The sequence below is a fragment of the Tympanuchus pallidicinctus genome, unplaced genomic scaffold (assembly GCF_026119805.1).
Source record: "Tympanuchus pallidicinctus isolate F22 unplaced genomic scaffold, pur_lepc_1.0 scaffold1, whole genome shotgun sequence".
Classification (NCBI taxonomy): domain Eukaryota; kingdom Metazoa; phylum Chordata; class Aves; order Galliformes; family Phasianidae; genus Tympanuchus; species Tympanuchus pallidicinctus.
This window is the reverse complement of record NW_026294618.1, coordinates 27,648,743-27,666,275: the sequence shown is the minus strand read 5'-3', so window position 1 is coordinate 27,666,275 and position 17,533 is coordinate 27,648,743. Positions and strand designations below refer to the sequence as shown.

The following is a 17,533-nucleotide window of genomic DNA, read 5'->3' as shown; positions in this document are numbered from 1 at the left end:
GTAGAAATATCACATCAGAGAATTGTTTAGAAACCTGTTTCAGATGAAGCTAAACTTAATAATTACAAGGCTACACATGCATATGTGTGATTCATCATAGAATGATTTGGGTTGGAAGGGACCTCTAAGATCATTTAGTTCCAATACCCTGCTATAGGCAGCAACACCTCCCACTAGAACAGGTTGCTCAAAGGCCCATCCAGCCTGGCCTTGAATGCTTCCAGGGAGGGGACATCCACAACCTAGCTGGGCAACATGTTGCATTATCTTATCATTCTCACAGTAAAGAATTTCTTCCTAATAGCTAGTCTAAATTGCCCTCTCCCAGTTTAAAACCATTTCTCCTTGTCCTTTTGCTACTTACCCTTATAAGAAGTCCCTCCCCAGCTTTCCTGTAGGCTCCCTTCAGGTACTGAAAGGCCATCATAAGGTCTTGTTGGTGCCTTCTCTTCTCCAGGCTGAAGATCCCCAGCTCTTTCAGCCTGTCCTCATAGGGGAGGTGCTCTAGCACCTGCTCCAACAGCTCCATGTTCTTCTTGTACATGGGCTGATCTCTCAAGTCTGTCCAGGTCCCTCTGAATAGCATCCTTTCCCCCTAGTGTGTCAGCTGCACCACTCAGCTTGGTTTTGTATGCAAACTTGCTGAGGATACACTCCACCCCACTGTCTGCACAGCCTGCAAAGATGTTAAATAGCACCAGTCCCAACACTGATCCCTGATCCACTTGGAAATTAAGCCATCAATCACAACTCCCTGAGTGTGACCATTCAGCCATTTCCTTATCCAGCAAGAGATCCATCCATCAAACCCACTTTTCTCCAATTTGGCTATCAGGATGTCATGCAGGACGGCATCAAATAATGTTTATAGACATCATGTTTTCTAATATTGCATCAATACTGTGCTTTATTAGACTATCCTATTGCCTCTTCTCATTAGATACCTGTAAGTACTCTGCAATAGTGCATACATCACCATCTTGCTGATACGGGTAGCTGCAGAATACTGATAGCCTTCTCCTGTGGAGCCCTACCAGCTAATTCGCATAGCCCATCCTTACTCAGAAATTCCCAGGAACTGCCTCCAGTTTGAAAGCATTTACAGTTAAAAAAAATAAAAATATTTCCTCCAAATATGCAAAGGTATTAGTGAAGCATACACAGCTTTTAGAAAAGAGAAATGAGGAAAACAAATGAATAAATTTGTGTGTCTGTGGGTGTTTTTACAACATGAAATCTATGCTATGAGCCAGAAAAAATGGAAGGGAGAAGGCACAGGTAACCAAGAGCTAATACAGTATTAAAAAAAAAGGAAGTAGACTAAACAAATGCAGAAGCAGAGATATGAAAAGAAGTTTGAACAAAATGACTGGATGTCAAACAACAGTCAAACATATTTCTCTCAGACTGTCTTGGGGGAACACCCATATTTATGGGCCCTTTCTAGTTCTCTCTTGAATCCAACTCAGGCCACATCTTACTTGCAAAAAAACTATATGTCTATTCTCTGGCATTTCTTATATTTCAACACAGTATTATTATTTTTTTTAATTGAGATTGTTAATAAATACTCAATGAATACTAAGCAAAAATCATTCTGCCACTGAAGAGATGTATGGAATCAGAAAAGAGGATATTTTAATTCACCATTATAAGCTTTATCACTTGAACTAAAAGGTAACCTAGCCGCAGTAGAGAATGACTCCTGTTTCTGGTGAACCAAAGGCACAGGCTGAGCATGAGTCACATTCCACTCATCACAGAATACAGACAATTTACTAGCCAAGTTGATGAAAAGCAGTGAAACCATAAATTCTATACTTTTGACTCCAAAATGGAGTAAAATTTATTTCTTACAGCCCAAATACAGGCTTATACCTTCAGGAAGGCAGGGCACTCAAATGGAAGAGGTAGCTGTTCCTCCATTAAAGCAGTCCTATTTCAATACTGATGTAACTCCTGAGTTATTCCTCCTAAATTATTGTCAACCTTCTCCATCTTCCTCAGTAATATACTTATATATACTGCCCATTCTTACTGTTTTCCCTAAGTATTCCCCTCAAAGCCCATGCCCACCTCTACCCTCTCTTCCATAAACAAAAGTGCCCTGACCTTAACATTCAACTCACTGGTAATGTTGAGTTATTAAATGGAAACTAGGACCTCAACATATCTGTGCAGTCAGAAGATGATGCTGTGCTCTCTACCACTATGGGTGGACATTTCTTGGCACCTCCAGAACACATTTGTAGATGCCAAACGTGCAACACTTCTTATAGATAAAATTGTTACACTACTTCTCTATTAATTGCCATTTATCAAAAATGATGTTGAAAAGGTTTGCAGTCTTAGTAATTTTCAAACTATTGCATGTTTCTGAACATCAATAGCTTTAATGATATCCAGACTTCCATTCATGGATACCTTCACAGAGACAATCAGGGCAGCACAGAAGTAACACAAAAATGTTAACAGAAACAGTACACACAAGTTGCCTGGCACTCTGCTTTTGCTATTTATTAAGCTTTACCTCTCAACATTACAGAATCTACAGTGCTTCCGACACCCCAGCTACCTTGCTCAGAGCAGGCCTGGTTGTTTCTGCAGAGCTCTGCATTTTTCAAAGAAACTATGAATCTTTTTCAAGATAAATATTTTAGTTTTACAAATTATGAAATCATGACTATGGCTGATAAAAAGATGTTTTCATTTCCACTTGCACATCACAGACTTTTACATATGGAAAGATATATTTGAGCTCAAAGCTTGGTTGTGTTTCAGGAGGTAACAATCTTTTAACTAATAACAAACAAATGAATGTGTTCTCAAGTCTCCCTTCTACTCTGCTATCAAGAGTAAATACAACGTGAGACCAACAGCTCTCTTTTACTGCAGCATACCAGAACAGTAAAACAGAAAAAGTTGAGAAGAAGAAATAACAGAAGGCTGAAGATTATTAGTTTCTGTACAGATATGTGACTTCCTAAATGTATACATAACGATCTCAGCTATTTATGAGAGTTATCTAAAATCAAAATTTCATATGAACTTGTGTACTAAAAATAAGTTAAATATCTCAAAACCTTGCAACACTACTAAAACACTACTAAATCCACTCAGATGCAACCATTAGGAAGATCAAACATGGATCAGTTGTCACAGCAGGCAATACTAAGTAAATTATTATTTAATTGGGAAGGGACAGTTCAGGGATGCATAATAGATGCTTATTGATTTCTGATTGATAAAGAAAAGGAGAAAAGGAATCTTCCAACAGAAGAAGTAGGGGACACTGAATTAAATTAACAGGATGCAGTTTCCAAATAAACAAAAGGAAGTGATTCTTCAAACACAAGGATAAACAGCATAATTCCTCAACACAGGATATTGCAGATGCTTAAAGTTTACATGAATTTGAGGGGAAACTGCATACGCTAATGGAAGATAAGTCCATTGAAGGCTACTAAATTCACTGGAACCACATTTGGCTGAGATTGCAGTCAGAAATAATTGGAGGCTGGAAGAGCGTACTGGGAGAAGCACCGCACTCACTTTACTTTGTCCTCATGCTTTTCCCTAGGCACCCCTTCTGGCTACCATTAGCAGCAGGATGCTGAGTTAGATGAGTCTTTAATCTGACCAAATGGGTATTTGTAAGTAAATTAAACAGTGATATAGCTTGGGACCTGGAACTTGGTCATCTGTATCAATAAACTGATAGACCCCAGCTGTAAATGTCTCTTGCAGACATTTCAATCAGGCTAATTAACACTTCCCTGTACAATTCTCAGGCACAGTTAAAGAGTTATGATAAGCTATGGACTATTTCCAACAAGCAGTACTGATGAAGCCTGTTTCAAAGAGAAAGAGCAGTAAGAAGAGAAACATCAAGCCAAATGCCCCAGAATTATAGGACAAGCTCTGGTAACATTGAGCTTAGTAGGATGAAAGTCAGTAGGACTTCTTTTAATACAGGTAGGAACTTGTAGAATTAAAAATATGCTTTTCTTCTTCCCCTAAAATATCTGTGAACAGGCTTCTCTGTGATTGTATATAATATGCTTTGTGATAAAAACATGTCATAGCAAAACATTTTCATGCCCATTAATCGAGATGATTGTCCTGTAGAAAACATCTAACTTCATTTGACTTAATAAAAAAATATTCTGAAGTGCCATTCAAGATGTCATAGCAAAACAATAAGTACAACCCAAAAAAGGAAAAATATTCTCCCCCCAAAGTTTAAAAGATGTGAATTGTATGCTAGATAGTTACAAGATGAGAGGGAGAGAATTCTGATACTTCCCTCTACAGCATTCAGAGTCGAGTATGAAAAAACTCAGGTTATGTTTACATACAAGTGGTAAAGCATTCAGCCTTGACTGCAATAAATATATCTTAAAGGACTTAAATAAACATAGTTAAAAATAAATACATAAATTCAAACAAAGTAATAGTTTTTATGGATATCAAAGGCAAGGAGCCATGTTTTCAGCAAATTGGGACTGACTGCGTCACCATCCAAATAAAATGAGGGAACTGGAATCAGATTGTAATGCAAAATGCATTTCCATTCCTCCAAAAATCATAGCAAATAACAGATTTCTATTTGCAGCAGCCACATTTATACCCAGATTTGCTTACTGAATTTGTAAGTAGTATATAGAATATATATATAGTAGTATATAGAATTTGTAAGTATATACTAAGTAGTATATATAGAAATGCTGAACTATTTGAAGCAGAATCTACTACAGCTGATAAACAGCAGCATTGTAAGTTTATACAGGAGAGTTAATAACTGTTCCTCTTAATTGTCATTTTTTACTTTACTGTTTTTAATTATAAACTTTCCAGGTCCATTGCTGTCTTCTGTCCCATGACCAATAACTTTTATTTTTCAAGTAGGCTGCAAGCTTCCTCAGTACCTTAGCTGTCTCATGTGGACTGGTTTCATCACTGAGATTTATGGTACCAACATGAAAATATTAGCAAGCAAAAAAAAATGTTTACTAACATCAACTGAAGAAAGCTGACTCCTTCTGCACTGACTTATGTTTATTTAAAAAAATGCTTACTGAAGACTGGGGAGAAAAAAGAAAGACTATACTATACAAGGAGACATACTGGAAGTGCATAGCTGTGTATTTTCTGAATGAATGCAAGATGAAGGAGTATTTCATTAGGTGTGATAGAATGAAGTAGAAAATGTTAGCCTCCAGGAAATCTTCCTGACACTAAGGTCTGTTAGGAATTCTCTTCTAAAGGAAATAGAGGAAGTCCTATTTCCTGAAATAATTCAAATTGAGCTTCACAAAATAGTAAATATATACAAAGAACATCCTGCGTTTAGAATAAAATGAAGCAGATGACAATTTTTTCTACACTTAGGCTGGACAAGCCCCAGATTATCTCTCTCTTCTTGCATATATACACAGGCAAAAGCAGAATCAAAGCATACAAAAAGTAAAGACTGAAGGATGAAACTTTGGAAATAACATATGACTCTCATTATGGCTATAGTCCCAAAGCTTTCCTTAGTGAAATACATGTACGTTTTCTATTTATTGAAAAGTATCAAAGAGTTGCGGTAAAATAATCAATTTACCAAAGTGTTCATAAGTGAACAGTACATAGTAACTGCTTCTCTGAGTTAAAACAGAAACAAGGAATGTATATCAGTATTCTGAAGCTGAGTGAAAGAGGAATTGAGGTTTCCTAGCTCTTTTTAATCAGTATTGTCTCTTAGCAAGAATCCTTTTATACTTGCTTGGCTATACTTAACGTATAAAATGTGCTGCCTTTTCAGCCAACACTTTTCCCAGTAAAATGGATCTGTTACACACAGGATTCCATATTATCACAAAATTTATGTGGTATTCAGGTTCCAAGAGTTTCTTAACACTGGAGTTCCAGGGTAGCTATGAAGTATGCTGTAGTGAATATTTATTCTAACCAAGGAAGAAGACAAGAAGATGAAAAAATGGGGAACTGAAGAACACTAGCTAGAGTGACCAAAAAAACCAAGAACCAGGAGATTAAAAAGGATAAATTACAGATTTATCAGAGGGGGGGGAAAAAAAAAAGTATTTTAGAGATCATTTATCCGACCTATTAACAGGCTCAGGGCCATCTCCAATTCCCGCATGATACACATGCATCAGGTACCGAAACAAATAATAACAATAATAATAGTAAATAAAAATCTAACTCCGTTTCCTAATATGTGCTACTGATGCCCATAATGGTAATAGGATATTGAGATAAAGGCATCAAGGACAACTCCATTGGTCTCAGTATTTATTACCACATCAACAGTAATATTTCAACTTGTGTGGTTTTCAAGTTCTCAGACCTTGCTATGGGTCCATTTGGGGTTTAAACTAGTAATTAAGCTGAACTGAAGCACTTAAACATCTTGCCTCAGTATATTAAGAATTTGGCAATTACAGTATAGAAAGTGACTGCTGGAGACACAAGTGCTACCTAGGTGAAACAGAATATTTATAATTAGGTACTTAGATTGCAGTAATTCTTTCCCATGTTTCAGCTAAAACTGCCTTTGTTTTAATTTACTGGACTTTGGTTTTTCTCCACTTAGAGTAAGCACAGAGTCATTAAATGATGCTTCAAATTTTGCGACATAGTTTTAAACATACGGTTCTCCTGGCTTTAAAAGCTGCGATTCTGGGTTTTCTGTGCTTTTTGTCAAACTTGGAGGATTGTGAGGTAGTTGATGTGGAAACACAAGGAACTTTACTGCTATGCAAATTCTTGTATTATAATAGGTATTCTCTGCATGTAATACTTTTCATAAGCCTAGTCTGTATTTCATTTCCTTTTTAACATTTTATATATGCAGTACTGCTTGAAGATTCACCTTGTAAGTAAAAATGTATTTAGAAGATGCAAGAACAGAAATTCAGCTACTGGAATTGGCAGAGCTTGTGTGAATGAACCATGACAACGTGAGCAGACAGAAGCATGGTAATTACTGTACTAATAAACTTGTAAGTTTAACCACGTCCCTTGCTCAGGAACATGATTTAGTTGTTAGGGTAGTACGGTTAGGTCGTGGTTGGACTTGATGATCTTTAAGGTCTTTTCCAACCTGAGCAACTCTGTGATTCTATGAAAATTATCCTCTTATTATCTTTTTGTGCTTAAATTTTTGAAGAGACTTTTAGATTTTATGTAGATCAAATTACTTTACAAGAATTTTTATTTAAATATGAACTGTTTTATAGGGTTTCAGCAAACGAAACTAAAGCATCTCAGGGAGTGCATACATTCCCATCATCCAAGCAACCACTCACTACCCAAAGAGACAGTCCAGCTTCTATGAGGAAGGGAGCACCAGCTGACAAGTGATCAGTTATTTGAGGAAGAGCACTGTTCTCCCCAAGATATGACACTCCGAACAAGTATTAAAAGTGAAGCTTAAAAATTTCTGCCTATAACTTATTCCAGTTCTCACCTAAAATTGCAAAGCATGTGCATAAAAATCACTGAGTCATTTGACAGCTTTTTCTCCCAATCCACTGTCTGAATTAAATAAATATTCACAATCCACCCCCCAATATTTTTTAAAATTATCCCTGACACTTTTTTTTTTTCCACATAGTTTCATATTGTGAATTCACGTCACAATTCAGAAAAGTATCATGTTCCTCGGCACTCTCATAAAATCACCAGATAACTGAGGCTGAAGTGACCTCAGGAGACACCTGGTCCATATTCTTGTTCAGAGCAGAGCCAGCTGTGAAGTTAGATCAGGCCCCTACAAGCTGGTCTTCAAACCTCCAGGATCAGAGGCTGTACAATGATTGTGGGTAACCTGCTCCAGAATTTTACTGTCCTATCATGGAAAAGCATTAGCTAAGCATTAATACCAAGCAAGTATATATAATGAAAAAAAAAAAACCACCTAGCTGCTCTCTGTGATGATCTAATTAGAAATCAGTGTAAATGATATACTGAGTAGTTTTGATACTATTAGCAGAAAATAAAAAAGTCTTATGAGACAATCTGATCTCCTGTAATAAATAAGTCTTTCTATTTATCATTCCTTTTTCTAGAACTAAGGTTAAAAGTGCAAAACAATATAAGAGGAAATCACTTCTGTAAGAAATCAGTTTGGAAACTAAGAATTCTTTCCTACTGGCTACCTACTATCTTCCTTGCTGCACTCCAGCCTGTTACTCTGCACATTACCCGTGTCAGGAATAGGAAATATGCCATTCCCTTCCTCTTCGCAGTAATTTTATGTATGTGAAGACAGTTTACATATTTCTCTTCAGCTGACTCTATGCTAACTAATCTTTCTCCAGGACTATGTGTTATACAGACTAGTTATTCTTGGTGATCTCCTTTCAACAGCCTTTACACTGAAGCCTTACCAATACTATGTAGCACAGAACTACTTCATTAGTATTGCAGACAGTACTTTCAAACATCTTAGTTTTTTTCATTCGCAACTGCCTGACTTAACTCCCTCACAGCCAAGAAAGTCATCTGTATCCTGGGCTGTACCACAAGAAGTGTGGCCAGCAGGTCAAGGGAGGTGATCCTGCCCCTCTGCTCTGTCTGGTGAGCCTTCACCTGGAATACTACAATCTGATGTGGACTCCTCAGTATGGGAGAGACATGGACCTTGTGGAGCGCATCTAGAGGAGAGCCACAAAAATGATTTGAGAGATGAAACATCTCTCCTACTAGGACATGCTGAGAAAGCTGGGGCTGTTCAACCTAGAGAAGAGATGGGGTGACCTGATCAGTATCTAAAATGGGAGCTACAGGAAAGAAGGGGACAGACTCTTTAGCAGAGCCTATGGTGACAGAACAAGGGGAAGTGGTTTCAAGCTTAAAGAGGATAGATTTAGAGGATAGGTTGGATGTAAGGAAAAAGTCTTTTACAGTGAGGGTGGTGAGGCACTGGAACAGGTTGTCCAGAGATGTGGTGGATGCCTCATCCCTGGAGACTTTCACAGTAAGGCTGGATCAGGCTCTGGGCAACCTGATCTAGCTGTGGTGTCCCTGTTCGCTGCAGGGGAGCTGGACTAGACAACCTTTAAAGGTCCTTCCAACTATAAGGATTCCACGAGTCACCAGTTTCGCATCCAAATAATCCACAGACAAATCACAAATTTGCAAATTACAAATTTGCAAGTGGATGCTACTTTTTTCCCCTCAAACCATATTTATTCTCAACTACAAATAGAACTTTGTACTTAGACCTTTTTTTTAGATGCTAATCTGCTAGGCTATATCTTTGATGTGTCAAAAACATTCTGGGTTTTAAGGCTGTTTTCCAGCTACTAACAGTTCATATCATACATTTACAGTTCTGAATATTATTGGAAGGAGGACAGATTCACTCAGTATAATCTTCCTTCCTGTCAGCAAATCAATTAAAACTGCTCTCAGTGTATATGATTTCAGTCATGCTATAGAAGAATAGACCAGTGCTTTTGTTGCCAGTTGTAACACTATCTTGTGAGACTATGACATTGGCTGCCTAACACAAAGCAAATAGAATATAAAGGAGGATTAAAACAAATTTACACTGAGAGTATATTATTTCCTGTGGCAGGAAAGCATGCAGCATTAACACCTGTACATGCCAGTACTGGTTCAATCTGAAATGGAAAAAAACAAAACCAAAAAAAACCTCCAAACAAAACGAAGGCAAGAATTCCAGATTCCTGAAGGAGCCCCACGTGTGGCAAAGAAACCTTTTAATAGCCTGAAGGAATCACCCTTAGCATATTGAATCAAAGATGCCTCCTGTATCTTTGATTTACATACAACCACTTTTGCCTCAGTTGCCCACGACATCCCCAAAGCTTCCTCAGACAAAACAGAAAATACAATCAAGACGAAAATCAACTGGTTTGATGTGGTGAATGGGCTCAATTGAAGGAATGTCCCTTAACCAACCTCCTTCAAAAAGCATTCAGTGCTACTTTAGGTTTCTGAATTGCTGTTGGTAGCTGCCTCTCCTCGAAGTGTTCTCCCACCAGTCCTGCACCAGCTCTACCTGCGGTGAGTTAGAAATGGCAAACACCTAATGTTCAAGTAGCTGTAACCCACTCAAGGTACAGTGCAAAACAACAAACACCGTCCTGTTCTTTGATGTGCAAGATCTGACTGCGCTTTTTTCATTAGTAAAAATCAAATTTTAAGTTCCAGTCTTTTTAACCATGTTTGTCACTCACAAAGTAGCACAGACATTTTATTCGGGACAGTGCGTCACGACACAAGAGCACTGATACATTTTTTATACCAGAGTTTAACAACTGGAATATGCAAAATTATTTAAACTATGGCCAAAGTGAATAACTTACAGCCCAAACTGAGAGATACTTTATGTAACCTTAAAAGATGCTCCCTCCTCACATATCAGGATATAAAGCTTCTGATGAGACTGTCCCAGATAATTTTTGGTAAAGGATTCTTCTGCTTGTATATTTCCTTTTCTTCGAAGAACAGCTGAATGTATTATTAAACTGGAAATACATTTAAATGGAATCTTTTACTTAGCTTCTGAATTTGAAGAGGACAAAAGTCTAAAATGTGCTGACTCAGCTCCCACATATGAAAAACCTTGCTGTCAGTCATTTGGTCATTTTATCTCTGCCTTAGTGTTAGGGAAATCAAGCAGAGAGAGTGGCAGCAACAGCCGGATCCATGTGCCTGTGTCCAAACACAATTTGTTCATATAGCTCAAGGAAAGCACGGCACAGCTGCAGAGCAATTATGAGTAGAAAAAAAAATCAACAAGTCCTACAGAACTGATGAATAACGATGCCGTGGAGGAAATAAGATCTGTCTATGAAGCTAGAAACACTCAACCTTAACAAGTGCTTTTTTTAGACTGAATCTTCACATGATAAACGTTAGTTGCTATGGATGCTGACTTTTACTTCTGATATTTCTTCCTTCCTGGTTACTAGAATGCTTCCTCCTAAAAAAAACTTCTGTAACTTTAAATCTGCTAAGTTAAACCATAACAACACATTTTCTTTAAAATATCAACATTGAAAGCTGGCTGACACTTCCACGGGTACAGCAGGGGGTGGGGGGGAGGTATATCTACCCATGTACAAAGCAGGAATACGTTGCATTTTCTTTAATTCACCCACTCGCCATTTTCTTTACTCTGAATATTGCCTGAATCTCAGCATCTTTCATCCCTCATCTTTAAGAATATATAAACATCTGAATATATAACACACATTGAGTAGAAATGATTTTCTGCATCTTCTTCAGACAGTGAGCTGAGACACAGAGAAAAGATGCATTCTTAAATCACATTGCCTAAACCAAATCAGCCAAAACACTACTAATAAATCAGTAACCAAGTAAAATTTGGTTAAGGAGATGAAGCTCAACTACAAACTGTTATTCTTAGCTCAATTCCTATCACACAAGCTAAGTTAGACCAGACCCATCCACTTGTCCCTCAACACAGACTTGTCTTTGATGATTTGTTATGCATCTGAAGTTGTGCAGGAATATTGTCTTGAGCCACCTAGAGCAACCCAAACCAGCATTCTGTCACCTAAGACAGCCTTCCAAAGGCCAGTCTAATTCACATTTTAACACTCATGTTTTTTCAACTATTTCTGACCAAAGCAGAGCATCTGTAATTACAACAAACAGTTTCAGGCTCCATTTCTGATACGCACTGCTGAAAAACAGGGAAAAGTTTCTCTTATAATTTGCACTTGGAATTTTTACTCCAGCTAGGAAAATAAGGTCCTTAAAACAATCTGTCAATCCATCAGTGAAGGGAACAGAACTGGCAGAGTAAGGAAGAGGTACATGCACCTGCATCCTGTGAGGCCAAGCAATCATGTCATTCTGGCTGAAGTCAGACATGTTCAGTAGACTAAAATCAGGTTAACTACTGCATCGGTATGCAGAAGCATATCAATAAAAACTAACCTTTTTAAGCTAGCTGTCAGTTATCATGCTACAAGAAATGGAAAAATTTTCAATGGTAATGAATTTATGTTTTTAGGAGGAAAAGAATGTAAAACATTTGGTAATTACATTCAACATATTTCAGCACGTTCTTTATAAAGTGCATTTGTAATTTATAAAGGCAACAACCAAGTACTATAAATACCTACATCATCTCATCATGCATTCCATACAGTATAAATAAACATTTACTAGTTACCATAGAAATTTAGTAGCAGTAGACACCACTGGAGTCCAGTGGTTATGGTTCTGTAAGACTTCATTATTGGATATTTTCTTAAAAAACATGATTCCGAAGGATGTGCTGATGATAGTAATTAATATTAAATAACTGCTTATTTATTAAGCCTTTCAGAAATCACTGACACACAAAAAAAAGGAGTTTTATTTGTGAAAGAGTTAAGGAATGCCTTCCGAATGAGGCTCCACTTAGTTTGTCATATACCAGAACATTAAAACAGAAAAATAAGAAACATGGTCAGAACAACTTACCTTTTCACCTTCTTCACCTTTACTACCAGGAAGGCCATGTTCACCCTGGAACACAAAACAATACAAATAGTATCTCAAACGTTCTTCTAAGTATTGCATTTCTTAAAATTATTTGTATTACATTGACTTTTTATTATGGGAACAAAACACAAGAAATTATATGGGTAACGATAATCTTGCATTCAAAAATGTATAAAACCTCCACAAAAGTTGCCATGGCTTTTTAATAATCAATCATTCTTTCATTCAACCAAATGGATATTCCTAGCTTTAAGAATTCTAAACTGTCGATTCTAAACCCATTCGTTACAGTCTTGGTATTCTGCAGAATCAGCTTTAATATATTTATTCCTATCAATTCCTTCATGTTAATTTTTAAATATGCCTAGTCAGCCGTGAAGACCTCAAAAACCCACCCCAATTGAGCAAAAGATCCAAATACAACTTACTGAAAGAAAACCCATCCCTTCTACTTGGTAATTTCCAATTAATTGAAACACTATAAAATAATAGGAGTGCAATTTGCAGTGCTAACTCAAATTCAGCTTATTGCAGCAGAATGAATTCTTTATTAAATGATCTTACAATAGAAAGACCTATTATAATGCTCCAATTTGATAACTTTTACCTCAGAAAAAGATGCTAATGCAGCAATCTTACTATGCTAATGTCTCTGTCAAATGGTTTGAGGCTTGGATGCATTAAAAGAACAGTATCTGTTTTTTTCAGATCTTTATTAACATATTTTTGTCCATTTTTTAAGACATACAACAGAAATACAATCAAAATTATATACTTGTAGTACAAAACTTACATAATTTAAACAACAACAACCAAAACAAAGCAAAAAAAAAGCAACCAAACCCCAACACCACCACAAAACAAACTCCACACCTATACTCTTTCTCCCTTAAATCACCCGGCAAAGGACACTTTGCATGCTTTCATGCCAGTGTCACTGGCTCAGTACAATGCACATGAGTTCTACAGGCTGAAAATGAGGAGACTGGATAATTTCTGAAGTATAGCATATGGCTTTTTTCTAAATTACTTTAAAAAATTAAGTTGAGTAATGTCTAAACATTCTTTCACCCTTCAGAGATTTTCATTTCCATATATAGAAGTCTGAGGTTTAAATGAGGTCAACTAAAACAGCAGGCTACAACTTGCAAACTTTCTAGCAACAATTTGCCAAATTGTTTAATCAATACAGTATTGTTTGGTACGTATCTGGGAATTAAATTTGAAATTTAGGAGACATGCAGATTTATGGATTATCAAACAGCTTTGGACTTGAAGGAGGTGCCTGCAGTAGCTCATCCCTACTTTTTTTTTACTTTTAATTTTTTTTTTTTTTTTTCCCAGCTGGAGTTACTGAGGCATTCATCACTTTTGGGGTCAGTTTTAGAAGCATGACCAAGACAAAGCATGCAAAATGTGATCTCGTAAAGTAACCTTCCAGATGCTCTTACCTAAAAATGTGTGGTTAATTGCTGAAATAAATTTCTGAATGTATGCAAACTCTACTCTGTTTCCCATTCCTCTAAACATAGCTAATTTCTACTTACTTTCAACAAACAGAACAGAGAATTTTCATTTAGCTTTCACATTTATAAGATCACAAATTCTGTCTTTATTCAATTCACAATCCATCATATAAAAAACAGCCTTAAAATTTGTTTGGTTGGAGCTTGTATCCATGGCCTTGTCCTTTCACAGTCCACCTCTGATAAGTTTCGCACAGGATACTTGCACCCTCTCATTACTTGCAAATAGCAGTAAAAGCCTACTCCCAGCCACCTTCCAAACTATGTAATCTTACAGCTGAACAGACTCAGCTTCTCTTCATATACTGTGGTCTGCCGGTTCCTGGCCATCCTTGTGATCCCCCACTAGGGTCACCTCAGTCAACTGCTCTCTCCTTCACCCAGTAGCCTCAAGCTGGACACAGATGCAGTCACAAAAGCGCAAAATAATCATTTCCCCTGACCTGCTAGCCATAATCTTGCTAAAGCAACCCACACACAGTTGGCCTTTCTCACTACATTGTCAAACAGCAGGACTATCAGATATTCTTTTCATAGAATTGTATTATTGAGTTAGAAGGAACCTGTAAAGCTCATCTATTCCAACTCCCCTGCAGTGAACAGGGACATCTACAGATAGATCAGGTTAATCAGAGCGCGGTCCAGCCTGACCTTGAGTGTCTCCAAGCACAGATCATCCACCATCGCTCCAGGCAACCTGCTCAAGTGCTTCATGACCCTTGCCATAAAAAAAAACGTTGTTCTTATAGCCAATCTAAATCTCCCCTCTTTTAGTTTGAAACCACCTCTATCACAATAGATCCTACTAAAGAGTATGTCCCCTTCTTTCTATTTGTTTCTTTCAATGTTTCCATATTCATACTGGGTAGCTCAACTCTGCTTCCACTTCCACACATGCACATTTGCTGGCATACCCCAGCAGACCGATCTTCAACTTTTACAAAGCTGCTCTTGAAGATTAATCAGCTCTCCTGGCTCCTTAAAACTGCAAGACAGTCTTAATGTGTCTCTTTGACAGACTCAACAAACTTAGTGCTCTGATTCTCACCTCACAGGCCATGTTTTCCACAGTCCCTGCTGAACCTCCTACAGTTTTTCCACAACTCTCAAGAAGCGTGGAAGAGGCCCAAAACACAACAACATTTCAGATCACCAATACCAAGCATAATGTTCTCCTTGTGTAGTCAAATGTATGGTTTACTTTATTCACAATAGCAGATTATTTGCTTATATTCACTTTCATTGCCACATTCAATTAGAAAAAAAATAAGAAATGTAGCAACAGAAAACATAGAGAGAGCATTAAGATATTAGTCCGTACTAGCCAAGGATAAGATGCTTCAAAACAAAACACTAATGTTGCAAAATAACACCTTTAAGACTGACTTGAGTTCTCCTTTTTGTGGCTGAATTCTTATGTGGTAAGCTAAATACTTCACATGATGTTTTTAACAGACAGTCACTGTTTTCCTCTTCATAATACGGGACTCATAATATAATTTTTATCACTATTTAAATACACTGTAAGTCAATAAGATCCTGGCTTAGAATGCATAAATTGATAGTGGTAAGTCTGTTGTGAAACTCAATGCTAGCTACCTCATCTGCAGAGAATATGTTCCTTTGCTTATTGCCATATTGCAGGAAATATCTGCCCTAAAGATATGTGAATCATCCCTTTGCATGATGGTCATGCTTATCAACACTTGAAATTCTAATATAATCATGGTTTTTTTTTTTCATTAGTCCCTTAATTTTTCGAAGCAGCAAAACCATTTTACATATGATTTTCTAATAGGAATTAGTCAGATAGAAACACATGACATTGGGATTCTATTCCAAACACTTATGATTAAACATAGCTCCTACTTAGTGAAAAGAAAATCAGATCATGGTAAGTGTTGGGCATCTTTAACAAATATTATCAGTAAAGTCTGTAATGCACAAGCATCTTTTTGCAAGTTCTATCATTCCTACAGTATTCCACCTCCGAGGAGGAGTAAAAGATAAAAATGGAAGAGTGCAAGAAGCAGCACTTCCCTCATTTCATTTTGCTGAGATCATGAGGCTCAAATATCAGATTCTTGAATCTGTATATCTGGTGGCTGCAAAGACCCTGCACAGTACTGAGACAGAGGCAACTGCTCTTAATGCAAAGTAACACTGGCAGGCACATCTGTGCCACTGCACCTCATGTCCTTTCTCTTGTGAGCTGATAGTGAAGATCCTTTGTTGTGCTCTACAAGTTCAAAACATTCAAATACAGTGTAGGTAAATACTGGAGAGCTGGCAAAAAGTGAAATATATATACAATTTTATTATTATTATTATTATTATTATTTATTTTTTATTTTTTATTTTTTTACCTTGGAACCAGTAAGACCAGGCATGCCAGGAGCACCCACTAAGCCAGTGTCCCCCTGAAATAAAATGTACATAACCATCATTTTTTTTCAGTTCTAGGTCACGGCTAAGCTAAATCTAGAGAGGAAATAACAAACCACCAGAACGTTTAGAGATGCACTGCTACTCTTTTTTTCAGAAGCATTTAATTGATTTCTAGAACCATCTATATCTGTCTTGCTTTTGCTTATAATACATTTCGTTTCCAAAATATCAGACAGTTAACAATCGCTGGTGTTATGAATGTTTTGACAGTGAAAAGATTATGTTGTTAAATTACTACCTCTCCTATCTCATGTTTTGCAAAAGCACGGCAACTCTCCCGTACAGCTGCTACAGTTGTAAAACTCTTCCTCCTCAAATAACTTTCCTCATGCACTTCTCATGAATACTAAGAATTCGATTAGGATTTTTAAATTCTGTTCAAGAAACTGGATGCGTAGGAGTTGCGTTGCAACTGAGCATAGATAGAAACAAGTTCATCAGAAATACTTTTAAAAGGCAACTGTCCCTGCTCAATGCAATCCTCAGCATCTGAATTAAAACTAATTTAGCAGAAAAAAAAAAACAAAGTAAACAAGCAGAACAAGAAAATCCAAACATAAACAAGTAAGAAGTACAGTCAAAAACCTAGAAATATTGCATTTAGAATTAGAATTGAAATTGGTTCAACCGTTTCCTTCTCCATTCCTTCTTAGCAAAGCTTGTTAGACAGTTACAGAGCTAGTGAGAGCCAGGCTACACCACTGAAAGCTAAGAACTAATCTCCATTTACAGAACCATGAAAATGCCACAGTGAAGTACATTGGTCTCAGTAAATCTGAAGTTGTTATGCTAAGTTCTGTTAGATAAATTCATCCACACTCCTATGAATTCAAGTGGAAGCTTAGAAGACTTATTAAAGGAATCTAAAATCAAATGCTATCTGCATTCCATTCATGGGCCTTAGTTTCTTGACAGAAGTTTCCCTGAGTAACTTATATACCACCCAAATAGTTTTTTAGCCAAGCCAGAGCTCAGCAACAAAAAGTTCTGAAAGTTCACTTGTTTGATTCCAAGCCAAGTGGAAGATAAATGCCTCACAGACACAAACAAGAAGAGAG

The 17,533-nt window shown here is 37.1% G+C and overlaps 1 protein-coding gene across 5 annotated transcripts in view; it reads right to left on the bottom strand.

Annotated features, from left to right (window-relative positions):
* The window catches only part of COL19A1 (collagen type XIX alpha 1 chain), a 183,385-nt gene that overhangs the window by 100,820 nt on the left and 65,032 nt on the right, over nucleotides 1-17,533 (bottom strand). For 4 of the 5 annotated variants that reach the window (XM_052673086.1, XM_052672996.1, XM_052673312.1 and 1 more), the window contains exons 11-12: nucleotides 16,394-16,447; nucleotides 12,481-12,525 (exon numbers count right to left, since the gene is read on the bottom strand). In XM_052673086.1, the coding sequence (XP_052529046.1) occupies nucleotides 12,481-12,525; nucleotides 16,394-16,447 (99 nt within the window). The remainder of the gene's footprint in view (nucleotides 1-12,480; nucleotides 12,526-16,393; nucleotides 16,448-17,533) is intronic. The other variant, XM_052673238.1, reaches the window with a different exon arrangement.